The 26,345-nt window shown below is 35.2% G+C and overlaps 2 protein-coding genes across 2 annotated transcripts; one reads left to right on the top strand and one right to left on the bottom strand.

Annotated features, from left to right (window-relative positions):
- The first annotated feature begins 472 nt into the window (after positions 1-472).
- LOC124440777 lies at positions 473-22,732 on the top strand. Its single transcript, XM_046991204.1, is given in 21 exon segments — positions 473-702; positions 3,651-4,349; positions 4,829-5,001; positions 5,505-8,696; positions 8,699-9,763; positions 9,766-10,448; positions 10,814-11,311; positions 11,502-11,743; positions 12,110-12,429; positions 12,619-12,789; positions 12,893-13,015; positions 13,690-13,911; positions 14,218-14,466; positions 14,773-14,946; positions 15,501-15,884; positions 17,170-17,400; positions 18,511-19,381; positions 19,523-19,842; positions 20,301-20,591; positions 20,662-20,830; positions 20,922-22,732. Coding segments are annotated over 21 exon segments (11,592 nt in total). The 5' UTR covers positions 473-617; the 3' UTR covers positions 22,352-22,732.
- Positions 22,643-26,345, bottom strand: LOC124440776 (serine/threonine-protein kinase DCLK1-like). Its single transcript, XM_046991203.1, has 2 exons — positions 24,244-26,345; positions 22,643-23,531 (listed from the first exon to the last, which is right to left on the bottom strand). The coding sequence occupies exons 1-2, from the start codon at positions 25,711-25,713 to the stop codon at positions 22,977-22,979; spliced, it is 2,025 nt and encodes a 674-aa protein (XP_046847159.1). The 5' UTR covers positions 25,714-26,345; the 3' UTR covers positions 22,643-22,976.

The following is a 26,345-nucleotide window of genomic DNA, read 5'->3' as shown; positions in this document are numbered from 1 at the left end:
GACTGATCATTTGTCTGATCAATTGTCTGATCATTTCAACCAAAAGTTACCATGATACTAAAGGATGTTTGAAACTTAGCAGCGACTTATTGTGCAAAATGACGTCAAAAGTTGTGTAAATCGAATATTACAAAAACTTCCATGGCTTGAGAATGAAAAAAGACATGCATGAACTGCTTTAGAACATATACTGTCATTTCAAAAGTTCTGTTGAGTGAAAACATAATTAAAATGGTAAATTTTCGAGTCACATGCGCTTTAACTTGTGCCTATGAAATGAAAAATTTCACAGGAGTACGTCTGGTTGCCATACGCAATATCGGCTTTACTAAAAAACGAAGAAAAAATATCCAATTTTGTCTTAATTGCTTGACAAGTCAAATAACAGCAGGTAATTTGTTGCTGGGAATTCGCCCAATGAGAGCGTAAAAGGTTTTTACTATTAAACATTTATGTAAAAACACGACATTAGTGAAGGAAAGCTCTTAGTAAAACCAACATCCGTCATTTTGTGTGCGCAAGTTATTGTATTTCCTAGTAGTTGATTGTATTTTTCAGATGCAGTTTAAACTCCATTATAGTTGAGACTGCGGATGTGAGAAGACAGGCCAAGCACCATGAATATGATAAAATCTCCTTTATCTCGAGCAATTTTATTAATCTTTTTTGCTTGCGATGTCTACGCTACAGAATTTGATGTTGGTAAGTTTTTCTTGTTCAATATTTAAATAGTGAAAATTGCTGCTTCCAAATAAAGTTATATTCAAACTATAAAATTGCTTGCACCTGCGTACTTGGCAACGGCAAAATGTTTACAACTATCTAACTCCGCACTTTTTCACTTTTATTGCATGTTGAAAGTTGATGAATGTAGTAAATCCTGTAATGTTTTTGCCGTGTTTGTAGCTTCATTTATGATGTTTCTATTTGCTTCCACCGCGCAAGTAGTTGTAGGATATAATCCACTTTTTTCGTGTATGAAGGTTTCCTGATTATTTGCTGAATAGCATTCACATTTTTCTAAGTTTTGTCTTTCTCACATGTAGCTACTTGCTGTTGCTACGATGTTTTAAGATTTTTATGTGCATATGTGTCAATTATGCAACGAGAAATTTCAGCAACGAAAATTTCTTGAAGCAAATTATTAAAATCTTTACACCTTTTGAACTGATAACCCGTTAAACATATTTTTGTTTGATAAGACTTTTTGTGCTCTATTTTTTGCCATTTGTGTGACAACGTAGCTCGCCAAAAAATAGCTAAGTATTTTACTTCATGTTTGTCTAACACACTTATCCAACACAGAAACGCGAGGTATGTTGAACGCTACTTGACAAAATGAACTTATATGAGCTAGAATTATCCAACTATCCATTGAGAGTGACAATCATTTTGACGGCGTTTTCCGTTCAACTATTTTCATCATCAATTTAGCGTGAAACTTTTAAACTTCTTTTATGAAAGGTGAGAACGCTTGCCTTAAAAGCCGCTTCGTTTTATTAAAAGGAAGCAGGTTTTGTCGCAATTTGAACCTAACATGTTTATTTCATTACTTTTTAGGGTGCATTTTAAGCATACCTTTAATTTTTAATCCTTTAGCTATTTTATATTTGTTCCACAATCTTTGTCGAATATTTTAAGAATCAGTTCCGTACTAAAAACATTTATAACTCACTTAGCAGTTGCGTCATTTCTCGACACGTATAATACATCGCGTGATCACGAATGTCATTCATTCTGACATAAATAAATATTTCTTCATCTAATGAGCCAAGGTTTTTGAGGTGGATCAATGAACAGCACAACCAACCTCAGGAAAAAAGTACGCTGCTAGACCATATAAATCAGCTTCTCCAATTAGTTATATTATTCAAATAAAATTCCATGGATTTGATGATTTAATGTTATTTCTACACATGTGTATTTGGCAGATGATCGATTACCTGTCTTGAAATTATATTGACGTGAAAGCCTTTATGATGACAAATGTCAACATTATACGCATCGTTTATATATTTTTTTATGGGCGTTTTATTACTTTGATGTGGAAACGCTTTTACTGCTTGGCATTCTTTGTTTTTATAATTTAGCGATTTATATATATTGTGGCGATCGAAGAAGATAAAAACAGATTGTAATGTTAAGCTGATCATAAAATTAATTCCAAAAACACAAATATTTTAACTAAGGGGCTGTTTACAGACTGAGCCCTACGGAAAGAGCCAGTCCTCTCTGTAGGGCTGTATTTAACCTCTCTTTTGCATGCAAATTCTAGCCCTACATCAAGAGCTCGGCTTGAACAGCAAGTTTCGGCGCTAAAATACAAAACAGCTGCAAACAAAACAAAACAGTTATCGCCTTTTGCTTTTGTACGCTTTCTTAGTTTGTTTGCTCCCGTTGATGACTTTTCCTGTCGCCATTTCTAAAAAGCGATACCTTATCGCATGCAAATGTGTTAAATTAACAGTCCTACAGGGAGGTCTATCCCTACGTTTACATGGGAAATTTCCAGACCTACATGGCGAGATCTCGGGTAAACCATAGCGAGATGTAGGTTGGTAGGGTTCATGTAAACGAGTCGTGATTTTTTACCGAATTTTAATAGCATGCGAGATCTTGCTTGGTAAGGGTTAGCCCTGCCTGTCGTGCTCATGTAAAGAACCCCTAACTTCCATGATTTCTGTTGTCGCCGTTAGTGTCTTGTCGTATTTTGAAATGCTTCGTACGGGCCACCGTAACTTCGTGATATGTGCAAGCGATAATTTTTCGCTTTAATGGTAATGTTTTAAAACATTTAAATAACATTGTGAAAAATGGAGTTTCTCTCAAAATTTTTGACCAACTATTTGCCTTAAATGATATAAGTAATCCAAAATGGCGATTTTGAATCCAACAAGCAAATTTTGATTTTTAAGAAAGAGTTTATAATTATATCAATCAATACAACTGTCGATTTTTCTATGAATATCGTGACCTTAAGAAATATAACTGTTGTTAGAACTTCAATGCCCCGTCATTTTGCATTTTGCATTATGAGCAAAGTAGTTTTGCTACCTGTTATTATGTACAATGACCTTGTTAAAACAGCAAAATCTGCAAAATAATTGACGCTTGGCTATAGCAGCATAGTGGTCATGCAAACATTGAAATTTCAATAATTGATCAATTTATTAATACCTCCAGTTTTGCACACTTTGCAGGTATATATTGTTTTGTGTAAATGAATTATTTGCTCCAACAACTAATAAACTATCGCACAAAAGTTTATATTAAATTGATTGCCGATATGATACTGAGCATTTCATCAACGCGTAAATAAATGATCTTCTAAAACTGTAATGGACTTTCTTTTCAACATTATTGCATGATTGCACTCTTACTTCTGGAACTATTTAGTGCAGTTTTTGTGAAATTTAAATAAATATCATTGCAGAGGATTGCAACGAAAATGAGCATGATTTTACTCATTCGGAAATGACTGACCGTATGTTTTCTAACTTACGTTTTGAAAAGTGTCATAACATTAGAATGTAGTTTAGGAAATAAGTATGCAAACTTTACAGTTGCAAAGAAAGTCCTTTGAAGTTTTAAAAAATATTTTAGTGAAGAAAAAAACTTCATGCCATAGAAATTTTGTCTTTTCTATTTAGCTAAAAACTATGAAGGATGTTTTGCACTCGCATCAACGTCGAGTTTTCAGTCATCTCCCGAAACATATGATCCTAACAAAGTCACACCTTATCAGTGTGTGAAGATGTGCTCTTCTGAGGGCAGAAATAAGTTCGCTGCTATCATGACGGGCTCAATATGTCTTTGTGGAAATGATACTGTTAAAAACCTACCATCACTATGTTGTGATCAGGCTGGTTTCAACCATTCATCAGGAAACTGTGTTGGCTTCGCGTCAGTGAAAGTTTTCAATCTCAGCTCATTACTTCGAAGCGAGCCTCAAATCAACTTTCTCTCACAGCCAATGATCTTAAGCGAATCTCTTCTTAGTGTAACTTCTTTAGAGGGTTCCAGTTATCAATACAAGTACGAACTATCTTACGAATCACCTCGACAAAATATTGCACCAGAAGAAGGCAAATCGTTTGGAAATAGCTACCCTTTCTACTTTACAACATGGGGTGACGATGTTGAAATAGTTATAATTGTTCTCGGTAGAATTACTCAAACATTTAAAAAATCAGAAAATGTTGGTAGCTCCCTGCAAGTTGGAGATATAAACTGCCCAACTTATGTACAAGCTGGTTTGTCTATAATATGCCGTGGAAGCTTGAATTTTGGTAAAGAAACGAACATGACGTGGATTCTAGATAATGTTGATGAATGGATGGTTATACCAGGTAGAAAAAACACATTTTACACACGAAGAAACGTTTGCATATTTATCATAAGATGATGAAATGAGCGTTGTCATCCCACTATATATATTTTGATATTTTAAGACATCTTGATTTCTTCGTAATTTTATGAGAAATTTATTCATAAACTTCCTAAGTTTGTGGACTTTTCAGTTTTTCTCTCTCACGGCATAGTTTTGTATCTTTGAGTTTAAAACAGCTCTTTTTAGGTCTCTTGTGTGATTGTTTGATGACTTATAGCTCTAAAACAGCTCTTTTCAAAACTTCTTCTGGCTCCTTAGTTGCTGAACCCTCAAGATTTCTACGAACGAGCTCTCTAGCATGTGTATTTATTAAAACGTGCTTGTTGACTGCATAAAAAATTATTTGGGTGGATTATAGCGCATATTATCCTTCAATGACGATTATGTTGCTGAAAATGATCAAATGTAAATAATAATTAATTTGAAAAACAATTACAGATCCAGTAAGTTTGAACATTGGAAGTCCCGTTCCACGTTGGAAGTTTAATGATACCAGCTCTTCTGATCTTAATCTTGGTCTTGTCGTTTCATTGGCAACTTTAAGCTCTCAACCTGTAACTGTCCATGCTTGGGAGATGAACGTGAAAAAGCCCGGAGAACTAAAAATTGTGGTAAGATTTTCAATTTATTGCAACATTCTTACTTGTTCAATTTTTCGGACGTGTGGATGTAATGTATCAATTTTTGTCACACACCCTCATGTATCATACACTCATGTTTAAAGTTTTTTATAACTAGTTCTAAATTCTGCTGGAGTGTTCGCTTTTAAGTTTGATTACTTGTAAAGGATAATTATCTGTAACATGAACAGATTTTCATATGTATTTTTACAAGGGGTGGTGCTAAAAATTTTAGAGGGTGAGGTTGTCAATAAATGACATAAGACAAAGTAAAGAAAGTAAGAATTTCATGTTTGGTCGAGTAGTGCGGCCACCAAAGATAGTGTAAATTTAAGACATTGCCATGAAAAACTAAGTTCAACTGTACTAATGATCTGTTTTTCTAAAAATTGGCGAGGGTCATTAAATGTGCCGTATTTTCTTTAATCCTTGCTTCCTGGAACACGAAAAACATTATCACAATTTCTTTAAATAAAAATTCGCATCTTTTGCAGGTACTGAGGCCAATCTGCCCTAGTAATAAAACCTATTGTCCATCGTCGAAAACATGTTGCCCAATCGACTACAAACTCTTGCATCAACTAAATGAAAACGATGTAGTTTGTGGAATGGCAAATTTCCGTTTAGTTCAGGAGAACTGTTCATTCAATAGTGACCCAGTGCCATTATTCGATCAATACGCACTTGTTTTTAATATTTCGTTGTTTGTCACAGTCGGCTATAACCTAAAAAAGTTATCTATTGATGAAACGTTTGAGTATCTACCTGGAGACATCATGGGTTTGTTAAATTCACCAGGGGGCGCGACTATTGCCGTGGATTCTAGTCATGGTGCGTATAGCGTGTGGGAGAATATTGTCGCATTGTCTGATAAGTTTGTGATCGATAATGCTATGAAAAAAACGACAACTGGAAATATCCTCTTATCTGGAATTGCTTTAAGAAAGTCTGAGTTTACTGCAAGTATCGCTCCTCATGCTGTTCAAGGATTAAAGAATATTGTATTCACTTATTCCACAAAAGGTGATACCGTCAAGGTATTGAAGTCAGTATCTGTTTTGTATTTAGTTGGGAATGTTTCATTTGTTACTGCGACTAACTCTTGCTTCATTTACGGACCTTTAAATGAAGAATTCATGGTTTCTTTGACCTTTCAAAACGGGACGAACGCTACAGTTTCGTGGCGTATTAACAATGTTACGACTATGTCTTCCCCCTATTTAAAAATGGGTAATCAGGAAGAAATGACTGATCATCAAAATTTTACGTTGACCAGCCTTGGCGAACATTTGCTAGTTGTTGTTGTTGCGAATAGATTAAATGGAAGGCTGTTGACTACAACAGTCATCGTTCAAGAGAAAATAAAAGGTGTAAACGCAGGCAAGCTCATTCAAAACAGTACAATTTATCAAGGATTTGATACTCAATTATCAGTAAAGGTGATGAGAGGAACAAATGTTACATACAAGTGGTATTTTGGTGATGGTAGTGATGTTGTGACATCCACTAACAACACCATCACGCATGCGTATTTGAAATCCGGGCGCATAAACACGACAGTTGAAGCTTTGAATATGGTGTCAGCAGTGAACGCTACGATTAACATCAACGTTACAAACCCAGTCGAAGTCATTACCCCAACACACATCGAGAGCAACGTTTCAACTAATATCACGTGCAGTTTAATGCCCGAGAACTCTCCACTGGTCTACGTAACAATATTGCAAATTGACGAAGAGTATTTAGCATTCTCTAACTGTAGTACGATTGAGATCACCTTGACGCCAGGCTTGCATCATATTCATTGCCATATTGAATTTGGTATCGCAATGCACGCTCGTAAAACTGTATATGTTATAGAACGTATTCAAGGATTATCAATACTCGATGTACCTCCCTTGAAAGTCAACTCGTCATACATGGTTAAAGCAAATATCAGTGCTGGTAGCAATGTTACTTACTTATGGCAAGTTTATGATGAGACGTACAGTAACTTTTTGAACAGTTCACAGTCTATTGTGTTTTCCAAGCGTGGCAACGGAAGAGTAAATCTAAAGCTTAATGCATCAAATGTATTATCAATGGTTAGTATAGAGATCGTAGTGATAGTTCAAGAAAGCATTGAAAAGTTGAGGATCAATGCATCTCAAAACCCAGCCAAAGCAAATTCGACGATTTTCTTCGAAATCAGCAAAGATTCAGGAACTGAAGTGAATTATACAATAAGCATTACAAAAGCCAAAGTTTATGTTTATGATAAAGAATTAGGGCCTAATCCTAATTTCAGTTATATATTTTCAAAAGAGGGCTGGTATGATGCATTAGTTTCATCTAAGAATTTGATCAGCACATCAAACGCTACTTACTCCATCGCTGTCCAAGAGCCGATAAAGAGTAATCCAAAAATTAAATGTCGTCATATTTTGCTTTCTGATGCAACTTGTGTTGTACCTACAAATGAACCTATATCGTTCACAGCTGAAATAACTTATGCGACAAATGTTTCGTTTGAATGGAAATGGAAGGAAAATGACGTTGACGTTGACAAATCTCCAGAGAGCAACAATGCAAGTGTCATATCAACTAAAGAAAAAACATTTCAAACTGCGAGCAAGTTTTTGATCTTTGTCACGGCCAAAAATAACATCAGCTCAAAATATAATAGTCTCGCAGTTGAATCGCTCCATAAAATTTCTGGTTTTAGTTTTTACAACAATAACATTACAACTATAAACACTGATGTCGAAATCGTCACAACTATGTCAAAAGGATCCAACGTTTCGTATGCTTATACTTTTGGCGATGGAAATTCTACAATAACCAATTCCCCTGTCACGAATCATAGTTACTCAAACGTTGGCAAATTCCTCATCGAATGCAATGCAAGCAACTTGCTGAGCTCAGAAATTTTCTCACGTTCCATAGTTGTGCAAAAAAAGATAACTGCTGTTGACATTAACCCAATCCGCCCGCAGAAAACAGGTCACAAAGTCGAAATAAGATGGAATGTTACCGATGGTATTCATCCTCTAAGTGATGTAAATTTTGATGATGGACATACTGCAACTGTAAACCATACATACTGTGATGAATACAATTTTGGGTATCGCTGTCGCATGAAATATACATGGTCGAAGTTAGGTGAATATCAGTTGTTCATTAAAAGCTATAATTTGGTTTCTAGTAAAAATTCCAGAATAACCGTTATCATACAAGATGCTATTCTTAACTTTTCCGTCGACATAGAGAATAAGACTACATACTATATGAATACGAAAATTTCAGTCAAGTATAGTACAAACAGTCGCAAAGATGTGAAGTATGAGATAAAATATTACAACAAGATTGAGAAGGAAGAAACTGACTTCATTAAATACACTAAAGAAGGCAGCTTCATTCCACAGTTTCGAGCAAAAAATCTCGTAAGCGAAACTGAATGGGTAAATGGCAGCAATGTGGAAGTTATTGTCGTTAAGAAACCCAGAGAACCTGAAAAAATTGTAAATTTGACAATGTCAGTGAAGCCGACAAAGTTTGGAGAAGTGACAAAATTCAAATTTGACTATCAGAAAGGAGCGTTATTTTCTTGCAAAATGAATTACGGTGATAAAACGACGAAGAGCAAAACAGAGTCTGAGGTAAATGAAGGAATTCTTATGAATACAAAGAAACTGGAGATTTCGTTGCAGAGATAGCATGCAGTAATAAATATAGCCATGAAAAAGCAATTGCCACAGCTTATGTCCATGCACCTATTGAAGAATTTAAAATAAATAATTCCTTTATTCGTGAAGAGTTTCAAAAAGAAATTACCGTATTTCTCGAATGGCTCAACGGATCTAATTTAAATGTAACCTACTCTACTAAACATGACTATAACGATGACGAAGGTACTTTGGATGTTAAATTAAACTACACTTCACGTACAGGAAAGATTACTTTGGGAAAGGATTATTTTCCTGAGCCTGGTTTGTACCTCCTCTCCGTAAACGCTTCTAATCGCGTGTCTTCTTTGGATGAACCGGTGACAGCAATAATTGAAATTGTAGAATCGATAAAGGGTGTTGAAATTTTGGTTAACGAGTTTGTCTCAGTAGGGTATAAATTTCGTGCGTATATTTTACGTGAGAAAGGTAGTGATATAATTGTAACGTGGGACTTTGATGATGGCACGCCCAAACTCATCTCGAATTGTACTTGGAAAGAATCTTGTTACATGGAACATGAGTACAAAGAAAGTGGGAATTATTTAATATCTGCTTTTCTTCAAAATTCCATAAGTAAATATTCGACAGAAAAAACGATTAATATATTATATCCTATTCGAGGATGGGAACTCGAACAAGTCGGAATCGGCCGTGAAAATGACCTGACGACATTAAAAATGTATCGCAATAACAGCTTTCATTTTCCTACCAATGCAACGTACTCCATACGTTTTGACGAGAAGAAAAAGTTCAGTAAGGAAAAAACATTAACAAATGGAGACCTCGTGCAAAATTCTACTTACATGTCGAGTGGATGCTTTCTTGCTGGAGTAAAGATGAGAAACAAAGTCAGTAGTGTTTTTCTTGAAGCTAAAGTAAAAGTACGTGGACAATATTCAAAAGCTAGAATAAACATTGAAAGCTTAAAACCAGACAATTTAAAGGCCTCTACCTCATCTTTACCTCTTGAATACCCTGTCAAATTCAGCTCAAATATCAACAACGCTTGCCTCAAATACATCTGGACTGTTATTGGCCCAAAAATGAAACGTTAGCTCTGTTTTACTCAGTTTTTTTTGTCCATACTTTCAACGAAGCTGGCAAATATCGTGTTAAATTCCTTGCATACGATAGCGATGACAAAAATGAAAACGTTGCTGATGAGAGTGATTTTTCTCTTGATTATTCCGTTAGCGGACTGTATTTTTCTGGTCAAGGAGTTGGCAAAGTGAATAAAACTACCCAGTTTATTTTACTTTGGGCAACCAAGGGAAAGGATACAAGTTTTAAGATTGACTATGGGGATGAGACAAAAGAAGAACTAGATGTACACCATCCGACGACCGTCTTTAAAAACTATGTTGGCCAAATTCCATTTGATCCTAAAGGTTTGAATGGTATAGTTTTTAATCATAACTTTACAAAAGATGGGAAATTTAAAGTGAAATTGACTGTGGACGATAGAAAAGACTCCCTTGTGACCTACATGATTATTTCCAAAGATCCATGTCCTCCACCTACGATAAAGATACATGGAGGACACCAGAATGCGTTAAAAGCGCCAACAATTCCTTTTGAAGTAGAGTACTTGATATCTTCTTCAATTGAAACAACGAAATGCAGTTCTGATATAAAAATTGACTTCAATTGGAGGATCTTTAAGGCTGATGAATACCTTTTGAATGCTACAGGCCTGTCTGTAATCCCCCCAAATGAAAACCTTGAGTTGAAGTGAGTAAAATAATAAAAATAACTATGTTTTTGGATAATTTCAACTTGTACTAAGTATTGTTGTGGTTTTCATAAGGTCTTTTACTATTACAGTGTGATCACGTTTACAAAAATTACAAAACTGCAACATTAGCTTGCAATGTAGGATTGTGCAATTTTGAAGTTTTCTGAAACTTTTTTCAGCTTTCTGTATACGATATCAATGAAAAATTAGTGAAAAGACTTCACTAGACTTTTTACAGCATAAGTTTTGTAGTAAGTTCAAAGTTTAACCTGACAAACAGAGCTGTTTGCTTCATTTGCATGATGTATCTATGTTAAACGATTATTTTTAGTACATCTTTATTTTTATTTTATATTTTCAGGTACTCTGAATATCCAGCTACTCGCAATCAACCTTCGTTTGTCATCGCACGTAGAAGTTTAAAACCAAGTTTGTATATCTTTCAGTTGAACATTGAAATAAATGCTTTAAATACGAGCTCTCAACACCTTGTGTATGTTAGAATTAAAAGACCTCCTCTTATCGTCTTTATTGATGGAGGAAGTGCGCGCTCTGTTCCGTGGAATCGCAAATTTATTTTGGATGCGTCAAAATCAAAAGATCCTGTGGGTGACAATCCAAAACTTACTTTCCATTGGTCTTGTAAAATCATCGGAGATTCTGGGGATGGTGGTTGCTTTGGGGGAGGTGAAAGACTTACTTATAGGAAAGGAGAGAAAATTACTGAGTTTCGTGAAAAAATCTTGCTGGAAGGAAGACCTTACTTGTTTACAGTAACTGCTACTGACAACGGTTTATCGCAAAATTATAGTCAAGAAATTCAGGCAATCAGTGGAAAACCTCCTTTGGTGAGATTGAGGTAAATGTGAAAAATAAACCATACAACGAAACCCTTCCTGCATAGCGTATTTAGTAAATCTGTGTTATTTCGTGAAAACAGCTCTAGAAAGAAGACTAATTTTGTCCATCAGTTAATTAGTTAACTCAAACTCATTTAGATATTTTAGAAAGCATTGATATTCTTTTATTTAAATGTTGAATTTTTCAAGCTGTATCTCAAATTGTGCAAGCAAAGTGAATCCCGACGCTCGGCTTTCAATCAAGTCAATTTGTGAAGAAAACTGCGAGGGCTTAAAATATAACTGGAGTTTGGTCGCGTCTGGTGAAGTGCAAAATATCTGGCCAAACGAAACTTTGACGACCCAAAATTCCGCAAATCTGGTTGTAAAAACTAACGTTTTTTCACCCAATAGAGTTTACAAGTTCAAATTAATGATTGAAAACGATCACGGTTAGTTTTCAGTGTATGTTGTTCTGATTAATATTGCTGGATCCAGCGTTAGTCAAAATGAATTCTAGCTATTTGATTTTAAATTCAAAGTACTGACAGGCAACTAAAGGAAATTTATAAATTTGCAGCAATGTGACGTCACTTTCTCTATAAATTTCGCATCACAAAACTTCAATATCACGAGAATTCAAAGTGATACGACTATAATTCTATAAACTGTTATAAAAAGTCCGCTGTTATTTTACGAGTCCTTTCAATGAAATAATAATTTTAATAGCAAATTTTTTGCTATGCTGGTCCATTAAATAATATTGGTATCGTTACATTGCTTGAGGTTTTGATAGCTTATTTGCTATTGTTGTTTAGATAAACAAGGGTTTGTGTGGTACAAAATTGAAACCAATGCAGCTCCGTATGGTGGAAATTGTACCTTTTTGCCGAAAGTTGGAATCACCATGAACACGTCTTTTTCTTTTGGTTGTGAAAATTGGAAAGATGATGTTGTGAATCCAATTTTTAGTTACAAAGTTATGTACTCGTTGTGGGGAGAAAAACAACAATTCTTACTTTATTATGGACCTCAGAAAAACGTGACTGGTCTCAAATTACCTGCTGGAAAAATTAAATTGACCATATATGTTGAAGATGCGTTCAAAGCGTTTGCTGTGACTGAACTCAAAGTCACCGTGAGTTGTAAATGATAATTTTTGTTGTTTTTTGTTGTTCTATAGCTGTATGTTTGCTTTTATATAAGTAAAATGATTTTCAAATCGAGAGATTGGTGAATTCATTTTAGTTTCGTGACATATTGCATAGAGCCGCCTTTCACACGTCTCATTCATGTTCGTTTTGTTTTGTAATTATGCATCATACAGGTCAACTCACGTCCGCTAAGTCTGAAACAATTTGAGAATTTTACCAATGAGATCGAAAAATTGATAAAGTCTGGTGACAAACAGGCGGCTAATCGTTTGGCATTAGCTCTCGTGAAAGGACTTGATTCCAAGAACTCGACAGAAAAGGGAGAAAAGAAGAGAAACCACCAGGTTAATGAAAAATGATATTAATGTTGTGTTTGCACTTAAGTACTTCCAGTTTTTACAAGACGCACAATGTTTGATGATTGAATACTTCTTTTGTCGTTTCTAGATAAACAGGATTGTAAACAATATTGCAGATAATCTTCCAGGTGATCTCAACTCAATGACGCAAAGCATTGAGACTATTGTTGTTGCTATAGACTCTCAGAAAGAGTCTCCTCAGGAAACTCAGGTTTGTATATCTTTACAGGCTTATATGTTTAATGATTTTACTTAATTGACGAGTCGACTTAAAGATATTTTTGACTTTTTTGTCCCATTTACTACGTTATTTGCGTACTGGGTCTTGGGAAAACATTTTCATGGAAATTATAGTTAAAAAATTTAAAGTAGAATATGAGAGGATTATTTTGCTGATTGACAACTTATCACTTGTTTCGAATGTTTAGGTTGATTTGAATTTCACTTGAACACTTTCTTGAAACAAATCTTGAACTTCCATTTTCATATTTTTCCTTTGCTGTGGCAATTTGTCCAATTACGAATACAAGTATTTTGTGACTTTTCCTATAGCAATGATGTTATTCTTTTCGTGGACATCATGTGTTATTCACAGAATTTAATTAAGCGCAATATATCTTTATATAAAACGCGTAACCTGGACGTTTTGTATCTTTGAACAGGGAGTTCTGTTTAGGATTACCTGTAGGAATTACAGGTCGACTCACCCACACGATAATGGAATTTTATTCCAGGTTCTTACGTCGTAAAAAAGTGGTTACTTAGACATTTCATCATGGTATTTTTGTCGACCTCAGCAAAACCATTGCTGAAATTATGTTAGCATAAAGTTTTCCTGATGATAATGTGCATACAAATGAATACAAAACACAATTTTTTCTTCAGAATCTTGTTTTGTCTGCACTCAAGAAGACAACTGAGGAATTATCAAAAGAATCAGATGAGGATATTGGCAGTAGTTTCATTGAAGGTGTTTCAAAAAATATATTGGATGGATTAGGATATATTTTTGAAGCTTCGTCATCAACTCAATCTCGAGCAATCCGTCTACAGAGCGACAACCATACTACGATATCTTTTGAGGAAATTAAGGAAACAGCTAAAAAAGTGAGCTTAATTATTTGTCATTTTGCTTAATTTAATAAACGGCATGTAATAGCTATTTAACGCTGTGATTTCATGTAGAGGGGAATCACCAGTTATCTAAGGTTTTACTGTTTTTCGCCCTTGCATGCAGTAGCACAGCATTTATTGACTGTAAAACAGTTTATTTCTAAAGAATGACTAAATATTATACCAGTTATACTACTTCAGTCCGCTTATTTGGAGAAAGCTAATGCTTAGATTTTGTATGGAACTATTTGAAACGATTAAAGATTACGTATGCCGTAAGTAATCATTAATTTTTTGTAGGCTACGGAAAATGTACAGAAATCGTTCTTAGCCTTTGAAAGTGTTGTGCAATCTATTTTTAAAAAGAAAGTAGCTGATGAAGACGTGTTGCTAATGGAAACAAAAAAGTTGGAAACTTCATTGCAACGAGCCAGCAGTGAAAAAACGGAAGGAGCTACTGTGCAATTCTCCAATAAAAGCAGAGCAAAAATTCAATTCCCCGACAACTTAACGGAGCATTTAAATGGCTCCAAGGAAGTAAATGTTATTGTGAGTATTTACTTAGTAAACATTGTAATTTATCAACACAACATAAACCATTTTGCCGACAGCAATATAAATCAAGAATTGATGTGCTATTAATGGCGTAGCCATCTCAATTATTGTTTCACTCAACAGCTATGGAATTATTTTTTCGTTCACTGGATGTGCAAACAAAAGATTTCTAAAGAAATGAGTAGTAGAAATAATTCATGTATTCATTTAGAGAATAAACCTGAATGCAGGCAATGCTAATGGTTGTTCCACTTAGTGGCTTTCAACACATTTTCATTCCTACATGAAAATTACTTATAGGGTCTCTTCCTGACTGACAATCCGCATCAATCATCAAATTCATCCAGTCAAGTTAATTCCAACACTGTGTCGTTAGAACTAAAGGGTGATAGTGGTACTATTGCGATCGATAATTTGCCTAACAATTTCCGTATCACTGTGCCAAGACCTATCTCACAGAAAATTATAAATAAGGTATTTGCTTAATAATATTGTTATGAAATTCTACAGTGTAAAATATACTCCTTTTTTGAAGCTGTGTATATAAGCATTTAATTCAGTTCTGTGGATCACTTGAAAAAAGTGGTGTAAGCAAACATGAAGATTTTGGGCGGGCATAAGGTTTGAGCATTTATAGAAAAACTGGGGATGTGCCCCAGTGAAAAATTTTCATCTAGCATTCCTTAATAGAAGTTTCCCGTGTTTCTGATGTGAGGATTTTTATAGCTAAGCAGTAGCATAGGTACTCAACTAGTAATCGTCCTCTTCTAATGTCTATCCGGATTTCATCTTTTCGCGAGAGAAGTCCCTTAGCCGTTATTTCAGCTACCGCTTGAGAAACGCGAAATATTGACATGGGCTTTTGAACCACTTGCTTACAATTTTACATATAATAATTTTATTGTAGAATAAAAAACCCACACATTTTCAAATCATATTAGACATCTTTCATGAAGTATTTCCTTGAATAAAATGATTGTAGCATTATCAGTTTTAACGAGTCTTACATGAGTAAATATTTTTTTCAGACGGCCGTCAACGTATCTTCGACAAGGATAGATGACCTTACTGTTCATGTTTTCAATTCAACTTCTCCAAATAATGCATTCTTCATTGAAATAAACATCGTAGACAACTGTTCAAAAATAAAAGAAATTGGTTTGTACTTCAGAAAAAATGGAAGACCAACTATCGGAGAATATGACTTTAACGAAACGCATTTTCTAAACTCAACCAAATCTATAGTTCGTTTTCTAAGCAATGGAACAATAGATGGTCTGGAGTACTACGTTGGGATAAAAGCTCAAGTGAATGGTGAACCAATTGTAATGAACTATACATTTACACCTCGAGAACTTGGCTGTTATTTTTACGACAATAGAAGTGAAACTTGGTCAACAGATGGCTGTACGGTAAGTTCTGTATATAGCTATATCATCACATTGCCAACTTTTATGTCTAAGTCATTTTTGTAAGTTTTGTGAAAAAGAGAAAATGATTAATATGATATTAAAAACAGTCAAATTTTTGATTGGACATCAGTATGTTGAACATGTATCGAGTTCGTTTTTTATTGGTCAATTGACTTCGGAATAAGTACAGAACACACGAGTGGACAAAATGCTCAAGATTTAAAAAATATGATTAAGGAAAAAAAGTTAGTAACTTGACGAAATGCGGAGAAAACTGACGTATGGGTGTTTTAAAGAGCAATCGTCTACATTCAGCTTTTGTTTCTTGATATATACAGCGCCGATTTTACACAGGGGCGGCAAATGACACGGGCCAGCGATTTAGGCCAGAAGTAAACGCTATACAAAAAATTCTAAATTGAACTTTGATATTTTATCGCGCATTGTAATGTGTTATTCACAATTATATTTTTGGGTACAAAGGACATGAACTTTTTACCTTTTCTAGTTAACTGAATTGTGCTTTAACCTGTGCAAATTACCGGTCTGAGAAATATCGGACTGACGTTTTTTTGTACAGACCGAGCCCGTAGGGCGTGGTTTGTACAAAAACACAGAGGTCCGATATTTCTCAGTAAAGACCGAGAAAGCAAGGTTATTAAAAGATTTATTATATGGCATTTTTTGATCTGAAACGAAGCTTGCTTTCTCTCTCGTCCTTGCTGTTTTTTACCGGTTGGCTTTCACTTTACTAGTTTTCGTCCTTAAAAAATAAATCGTTTCAAATTGTATCGTCTAAATAGTTAAACTGTTTTCCAAATGTTTTTCCTTCAAATCACATTCGTAAATGGTTTTTTGTTTCCTTTATTTTGCGTTTACCTGTTTGCATTACGAAGTTTGTTTACATTTGACTGTAAAATTACGCGTTTTGGACCGTGGTCGATTACGGGAAAATAATGGACCGGCAAAAAGTTGAATTAACTGCATTTTACGTCGCTATAAAGACAAAAATTTGGGGCCCCCAGGAAGAAAATGCCACTTGCCACGAGGTGTGTAAACGCGGCGCTGCATGGATATATATTTTGGTATTTTTTCGTTTCCACCATGTTTATTTTAAAATAAGCTCATAAACATTATTAATTACTTCATTTCTACTTGGCTATAAATGTGGGATAACCGACAACGTTGATCTAAATTTAAATGATCATGAGAAAATTTTAATGCATCTTTTTCATTTTGTATATCGATGATTGCCTCTGCTTACATGCATTTGTCTATCTTTCAGCCATCAAATGAGTCAACCGAGTTCCTTGTTCAATGTATGTGCAATCATCTTACTTTTTTTGGCTCAAACTTCTTTGTGAAACCTAATAAGTTGGATATTAGTAGTTCAATTTTGAAATTCGAACAACTTGCCAAGTATCCGGCACTTCTCGCTACAATTTGTGTCATTGGTGGATCTTATCTTATCGCGATGATTTGGGCGGTCAGAAGAGATCGGAAGCAATCCCACACAGTAAGTTGAAATTATTTTCATTTTTCGATTTGCTTCCATAAGTACTTATATAATTTTAACATTACAACTTCGGTTGCAAAACTGGTTTATAACTGAAAATTAGAAAAAATTATTGTATGCTTACGGTTTCTGCTATAAATGTAGTTTCTCTACAACCATTGTGATATGTTAACTGCGTTAAAGCGGACCATGTCGAGTTTCAACGCAAGCAAAAACATTTTTGCGAAATTTCAAATTTTATTGCTCCGATTGTTTTAAACCCTTTTTTTGAAAATTATTGACTGCTAGATTTCCATTTCAAGTAGGTCTTTAAAAAAACAGCAAATGCATGAAAAGAATGGATGATGTAGCTATAAAAGGGTAACGTTACTGGCAAACCAGGATCATATATTGTGGTTAATAAATAAAGAAGTATTGCAAAGGTAGATATGTAACTAAACCATTGACAATACGGCTGGATATGAATGGATAAAGAAGTATTGCCAAGGTGGATGTGTGACTAAAACCATTCACAGTAAGGCTGGAGATGAATGGATAAAGAAGTATTGCCAAGGTGGATGTGTGACTAAAACCATTCACAGTAAGGCTGGAGATGAATGGATAAAGAAGTATTGCCAAGGTGGATGTGTGACTAAAGCCAATCATAGCACGGCAAACCATAACACCAAACATTTGATTCACTTGTAGAACCTTTATATGAACTAAATTTCATGAAATAATCAAATTTTTTACCTGTCAAGTTTAAACGTGCGACTGCAAAGTCCTGATACTCAACTGCACTACCGGCTTTTTCTTTAATTTTTTTCGTCTACACGAATTTTTATTTGTGTATGTTTAAATAAGTTCATCGCATTCCAAATAATCATCATCATCATCATCATATATTTTCGCGCCAGGGCGATCCAAACTCGGGCTGGAAGTTTGGAAGTGTTGCGCGTGTTGTAGCAATCAGTCGAAATCAGGGACGGCACGTGAAGCCTTGCTACTTGTCCCCATTCCAAATAATCAAGCCTTTACATGAAATATTCATCCCGTTTTGTTGCATCTTAATCTTTGTACCAAAAATCTGTGTTATATGACAATCAACGTTCTGTCATTTATATATTTTAGACATCAGTTCATTGTGCTGCCGATAATGACCTATACGACAATTACAAATACGAGGTAACGCTGTTCACTGGAAGCAGACGTAACGCTGGTTCTACTGCTGAGCCTTCGATCATTATGACTGGCGATTACGGAAGCAGTGAGCCACGGTTACTTCAAAGAACATCATCTCTGTCATTTTCGAGAACAGCCCAGGATTCTTACTTAGTAACCACTCCTTATTCACTTGGTGCACTACAACATATTCGTGTATGGCACGACAACTCCGGCTCTGATCCCTCATGGTTTTTGTCTGAAGTGATAATTCGTGATGTGGAAAGTGGGGAACAGTACTTTTTCTTATGTAACAGTTGGTTGGCCTGCGATCAAGGAAATGGCTTGGTAGAAAAACTTGTTCCGGTTGCAAGCTCAGATGAATTAAAAGATTTTCAATATCTTTTCATGCAGAATTCAACTCAAGGCTTCAGCGACGGCCACTTGTGGTTTTCGGTTCTCTTACGACCTGTTCAAAGTCGGTTTACGTACGCGCAACGAGTGACATGCTGCCTTAGTATCCTCATGTGTACCATGTTAACAAATGCAATGTTCTTTAGAGTACCTGTTGCTGCTGAGAACAACGTCAAGGTGGATGCGGGACCTTTCCAGTTTACCTGGCATGATGTAATGGTTGGAATACAATCTAGTTTGATTGTGTTTCCCATCAATTTGCTTATCGTTACAATATTTCGACGTGTTGCTATGAGACCAACAAAAAGTTCAAAATACGTCAGCAATGACACCGCATCGACAAAACCTGTAACTTCATCAAAAATGTTTATAAGTTTGGGAAGCCTTGAAAAGACAAAAACTGAATCGCAAGATAAAAAAGACTCAAGTAAGAATAAGAATAAAGATGACCTGTTCTTGATTTCTTATAGATGGCAGACATTGAATGCTACTGGATGCATGAGAAATGGTTCAGTTAGGAAGAAAAACTGATTCTAGCTAATAACAAAGGTATTTTTTTCTTTTATAGATACTCCTAAACCAAAAACGCTCATGCTTCCATGGTGGTTCATTTTTGTTGGTTGGTTCTTGGTCATTATCGTCTCTCTTACCGCTGCATTCTTTACCATGCTATATGGTCTGCAATTTGAGAAAAAACAACAAGAAAAGTGGCTTCTGGCTTTGTTGATCTCTGTTTCTCAAGATGTCTTCGTCTCTCAGCCAATAAAAATATTCGCATTCGCAATGTTTATTGCATTTGTGATACGAAAGCCAAACAATGTTGATGTGAACGAAGAAAACGATATTTTGATGAAAGATGATCAATGGATACAAGAAAGCTGGCAAAAGGTAAAAAATTATCTGATGAATTGTTACATATACACGCTGTGATTAGTTCAACTTTTTCTTATTGTTGTCGAAAACATTTTTTATTAAGTGTACGAGAGTGATATTTTTTCATATACAAGTACGAAAAAGGATAGTAGTTTGTTGTTCATTGTTCTAGTTCATCTATCTAGTAATATCTATTAAAACCGTTAATTTTGTCATACACATAAATTTAACAATGCTAACGTCATGTGAGAAAGGAAAACTGCCACACAAGAAAATGAAAGAATTCAGTGAGCTATTGTTTCAATAACGAATGAAAAAATAACAGCACATTTCCTTTTCCGTCAACCGGCTGTAAACTTTGAACGCTTGCGCCTTTCCCAAAATGAAAATTTGATCGCCCTTTTCGCAGCAAACCTAGGTACATGCTCTTTTTGCGAAAATAGATTTTGATTAATTGTCTAATGCGGTTTCAGGCTAATCCAGAAGGAGTTTTGAGAAGAAGAACGGAAAGGAAGCCACCAGATGAGTTAATATTGAACAAGATGCGAATCCTCCGTCAAAAAGAAAGGAAAATGTTCCATGTTTGTCGTGAAGTTTTGCAATTTTTCTTTTTTTGGTGGATCGTGCTCATGATTGCATATGGCAAACGCGATCCTTCAGCTTTTCAACTGTCTACATCCATAAAAAAAGCCTTTCTAGATCTCGGAGATGACAGCGATCTTTTCAATTTTCCAAGAGGATCTGCAGCACACGATATTGCTTTGGTAAAAAGATCATTTAGTGTCGATTTTTTTAAATGAAAAATGTAACAACATCGTCTCAATATATTTCCAGACAAAAAACAAGAGAGATTTATTTTTCTGGATTCGCGAAGTAATAATTCCCGGACTGTTTCATCACACGTGGTATAATAACAAAACTGATAAAGATCAATTCTACATATCTGACGGTGTTGGATATCTCATTGGGAATCCCAGACTTCGATTGCTGAGGGTAAAGAATGGTATGAAAACAATCTGATATTACATAGTTTGTTTAATAAATGACGAAAACTGCAAGAGGAAGGTTATTGACATGGTTTACTACATTTATAGATACGTGTCGTCTAGCGAATGAAGTGAAAGGACTGATTAACGGTTGTGAAGCAGAATATTCGTTTTCAAATGAATATCAAAAGAAATTCAATGATATAAACTGGAAATCTTTCAACGACTCCGATCCACCTGGTGAAATGTGGCATTACAAATCTCAAAGAGAGCTGTATGAAAGGCCATATTGGGCAAAACTTGCTATATATCGTGGAGGAGGATATGTCTTGGAACTTAGCAAAAACAAACACGAAGCAATTGAACAGATCGAGAAAATTAACAAGACTTGGTGGTTAGATGGTAATACACGAGCAGTTTTTGTTGAATTTGCTATGTTTTATGCAGGAATCAATCTCCATTGTATCGCTACAATCGTATTTGAATGTCCTGCGTCTGGCGGCTGTTCGACGTACTTTCAAATACTACCAACCAGATTGGATGAGATGATTGGCAACTATCGAATATTCGTCTTGGCATGTGAAGTCGTCTTTATTGTTGCCATTGCTGTTTTCACGTACAGAGAGGTCAAGAAAATAATTAAGACTAGAGTGAAATATTTTCATCAATTTTGGAACTTGATTGAGATAAGTACAATTGCTCTTGGTTGGACCTGCTTGGCATTTTACATTCTTCGTTTTATCGCGAACAAGTGGACAAAGTCAAAATTCAACAAAGATCCAGATAATTTTGTGAGCTTTCGTTATGTCGCGACCGCTGACGAGTTGTATGGAGTGATAGTCGCCTTGTTGGCGTTTCTCACTTCTATAAAGTTCATACACTTATTCCGATTCAATCGACGCATGTCGTTACTTGGCAGTACCTTGAGATACGCTGTCTGGGATATGTTTAACTTTCTGGTTCTTTTTGCTGTCGCCTTCTTCGCTTGCGTTAGCGTTGCTTATCTTCTCTTTCATACAAACATCGACATGTTTTCAAGCATCTTAAGCACGGCTGAAACACTTTTGAACATCATTCTCGGGAAATTCAAGTACGTCAGTCTTTATGATGACACGTTTCTTGCCAGTGCAGTTATTTTGTCTGTCTACTGCGTCGTTGTTGTATTCATACTCATGAATGTATTCCTTGTTATACTGAACGAGGCTTTCAAGAATGTAAAAAATGACAATGACCTTCAAGAAAATGAGCACGAGATCGTGGATTATATGATATCACGATTGAAATCATGGCTCGGCTTCCATTCTAAGCCATCGCCCCAGGTTTCAGATTTTGAGTATGAGTACGGATTCAAGCCCACATACGTCCCTCCACTTAAAAAGAAATATGAAGTACCTTCAACCGCCATTCTGGACCAAAAACTTGAAGAGTTACTACATGTTGTTGACAAACAGGTACGTCGTGATGATATGGAGAATATACGTATTGATCAGTCAGGCGATGAATTCAACAAGAAAGCATTGGTATTGCTGTTGAGCTGATAAACGTAAAACTATCCCAATCATTATTTGTACTCTGCAGCTTTAGCAAAGCTTGTTGACTGTTTTTCTTTTGAGTGTCTTAATGCTCGCTTGCTGCGTGATTGTAGTAAATATATATTTTAGATATTTAGTCTAACGTAAAGATTGAAACTATCACTATCATATTGTTTTGAGTTATTGCATGGAGTAACATAGATTTAAAAAAAAACTCCCTTAAATGTTCACCACAGAACAAATTACGAAACATTACTTTAACTAAAATATTAGCATAGGTATAACACAATAGAAAACTACTGTAATACGAAAAAAGTCCTTCAATGATGGAGAACTTTAATTCGCATTATGTGCACTGCACTTTATTAATAAAATATCATGATGAAAGTTGTGACACATTTTAAAAAAATTTCAACCCCCAACGTACACTCAATAATCCACGTCCAAATAAATTAACATCATTCTTTTACTGAACGATTTAACGCAGTTCAATAGCTTACCCTTGTGTCAGTTCTGTATGATAATCACATCACGCTAATGTGCAAGCCTGTGATTTCTTCTTCAAGTAACTATATTTCAAATAAATACTTCGATGGCAGCTGATGATAGGTATTCCGGATCAAATTAGTCATTAAGTTCTTTGACCTAGTAAACGCTCACCACGTTTGAACTGAAATTGAATGATGTTTTGAAGTCTATTTGAGCCTGCCACAGCAATGGCAGCACCTTTAAACTTTCTCCTGGCATTAAACTCGCGTTTTGAAGAACTAGAATTTATCCTTTCCTTCGTGTAATGGTGTATCCAGGGATGAGTAAGAATTTGTGCAGCCGTATATCGTAGTTTAGGATCAATAACCAACAATTTCTTTACAAAATCTTTTGCAATATCACTTACGTCATCCCAAAATGGTGCCAGGAATTCGAAATCGCCAGCAAGAATGAGATCGAATAACTCATCCTGGTCTTTGTTTGGACTACGAAACGGAGGAAAACCACACAACATAATGTACGTAATAACACCAGCAGCCCACACGTCTACTTTCAAGCTATATCCCGTTTCCGCCAATATCTCTGGTGCAACATACGTTGGCGTCCCACAAACGGTGAATAAGGGTATCTTGACTTCAACAGCAAGACCAAAATCCGCAAGTTTTAGTCTTTTACTGCCATTGACCATAATATGGACCTACAAAAAGATTTTATTTCATTTCTGTATGAATGACCACCTAGGTTGTTAAAAATTTCGAGTATGTTACACCATATGCTGATATGCATTCTATTTACGTATTTTAACAGCAAAATTAGCAAGATGTTGAACTGGCCTCAAGAAAGCATTCAATACACATCTTATGCTAGTCTGTTGCTTCATGGTTACATATTGGCTGCCAATTGCGGGTTAAAAATATTCAAGCATGAAGCAATAAATTTGTGATAATTGCAAACAATAATTAAAGGTTGTTTGAATAAATCAGCTTTTAAGATTGTCTTTAATTACAAATCAAACTTGATCATGTAAAAATGAAGCAAAGTGGTTGAACCATTGGAGGATCAATAGTTAGGGGGCCTCATATTCATATATGCATGGTATAATCCATTGAGAACAATGAATTTCAATAGAGCTCAACACTGCATCTCATGCATTTATGAATATGAGCCCTACCTAATTATAATCTTCCTATGCTTTGATAAAACCAAAAAAAATAATGCACAAACTCCTTGCTTTTGGTAGGAAAAAATTCCAAATACGGTTGCATAAAAAGTTCTGTTTCTGAAGTGGAGTACAAGCTCAGAATTGCTTTCTACTTTCAGCAAAATTCCACGTACAAATTGGATTTAAAGTAATTATAAGGAATGAATTTTGCTGGTAAAAAATGCACAAAGTAATTGGATTCACATACCAATAAATTCTCAGGTTTCAAATCTCTATGGACAATATTTCTATGGTGAAGATAGCTAAGGGCTTGAGAAATATCGCATGAAAAAGAGCTTGCTGTTACTTCATCAAATTTTACCGCACTTGATATCTCATCAAACAAATCTCCACCGGTAACAAGCTCCATTATTAAATAAACATCACATTTTGTATCCAGTGTGTCATATAACTTGACAATATTTTCATGATTGCAGGATTTCATGATGCGAATTTCATCTGTCAGCATGCTTTCTTTCCCAATAATTTTCTTTTTGTCAATTATCTTTAATGCATGTTTCTGCTGAGTGTCACTCTTTATGCCGATTCTTACAACAGCAAAATTTCCATCACCGATTTTCTCCCCAAGCATGTAAATATCCTCAATACTTTCCACAGTTTTATTTACTTCTGATAGCATTTCTCTGCTTAAACTCCCAGGAGATATCTTTGTTTCAGTGTAAAAATCGTCCAAAACCCCATTGCAATTATTGTTATCACTGACATTTAAGGCATTGCTTTCATTATCGCTATTCCTGTGGGTTTTTCTAACTACAGCACTTAGTGTCTTTTTCTCTTCTCTTGATCCAAAGTCACTTCTAGGCGATGTAAAGTTAGTTTGATCATTACTTTTCTTTCTTAATGATGGTAGCTTTACTGATTTTATTGACTTATGTCTATTTGCTGTCATTCTATTCAACTGATCATGCTGGCTAACTTCGCTTTCTTCACCACTATTTATAGATGGAAACCTTGTGCTTTTAGGTTTTCTTAAATGAACATCATGAATGATCTCTTGTAAATCTGATGAATTTAGCTTTTCACTTCCAACAGCAATAAAACAATCATGTTCTTTGAAAAGATCAGACACATCTGTAACACGTTTTCCAGATGTATCGTACAAACGACGAACACCATTGGTTCCCCAAACCCCAATAGCATATGTCACCTCATCTAACACTTGATCTAAAGTCCGGGCTGTTCGTTTATTTAATAACACTTTGGCACTTCTCCTGGGCTTGTGTCCATAACGTATTACAGTGACTATTCGTGGTTTTATGGTATCAGTTTGTTTTCTATTTACAAATTCATCACTATGATACTTGCTAATTTTTTTTTGATGTCCAACATCAGGATTCTTACTTATATTCTTTGACGATTTCCAATATGGAAGATTTTCACCGATACCATAATTCAAATGTTTGAGCCTGGGAAAGGAAGAGCATATGTATCCTTGACCATGTTCAAATTCATGCAGTGTTTCAACTGTTTTCCCTGACTTCGTTAGTACATATCTCGCTCCAAGAGGTAAGTTCAACAGACGCGTAAGATCATTTAACAAAGTGTCCATACTTCGATATTTTATGGGACTTATAGCCAATTTATAACCTCTAAAAAACTTATCGCCATTCTTGTAAAAGGTCACAACTTTTGACGCAACATTGGCCCGAACTGCCATAGCAAAAAATGCCAAAAATCAGAAATGTCTTGACTATTTGTCATGCCGCATACACATCACGAGTTTAAACAAGTCATTTTCTATAGAGTTGTATTCTTACAACTCCTTGACTCAAACGTTTCTTCGATCAAGTCTTGTGCAACAATACGTAACCAGTTATCAGATGAATTTAGAACAAATGTTAATTGTGGGAAACGTTTGACAATATTCCCAGGATAGGACAAGTTATTGCTTCCGCTGCCAAACGAGTGATCTTTCGACTTCTTTATTTTGACAATCGGTGACAATTCACAGAAAATTTCAAATAAGTCTTCGATACGTTAATTTTACGGGATTTTTACCAGTGTAATAAAACGTTCCGATATGAAGATAAATCTTTAATCATAAAAAGCAACACGTACAATGTTGCAATTAATGCCCTTAACTGAATGTTACAGCATAAATGAATTCTAATCGCAATTATTATTCAATAGAGCATGTATAACCATGGCAACTATAATGAATAATATAAACGATCATTGTGTTGAAGTTTCAACTTTCAACTGTGGTTTCAACTAAAACTTTTGATATTCAAAATGTGGTGATCTTCACGAATCGAATTGTATCGTCGATAATGTTTTTAGTTCTCATAG

The sequence above is a fragment of the Xenia sp. Carnegie-2017 genome, unplaced genomic scaffold, assembly GCF_021976095.1.
Source record: "Xenia sp. Carnegie-2017 unplaced genomic scaffold, XeniaSp_v1 HiC_scaffold_2, whole genome shotgun sequence".
Lineage (NCBI taxonomy): Eukaryota > Metazoa > Cnidaria > Anthozoa > Malacalcyonacea > Xeniidae > Xenia > Xenia sp. Carnegie-2017.
Note: the sequence above shows the minus strand (reverse complement) of the source record. Positions and strands in the feature narration are given on the sequence as shown.

Bases quoted from the DNA above. Each gene is read 5' to 3' on its own strand.
- LOC124440776 (XM_046991203.1), bottom strand. From the start codon at position 25,713: ATGGCAGTTCGGGCCAATGTTGCGTCAAAAGTTGTGACCTTTTACAAG. The intron at 23,532-24,243 runs GTATGTGAATCC...ATCTTTTTGTAG, and splicing joins TGAAACCTGAGAATTTATTG to GTCCATATTATGGTCAATGG.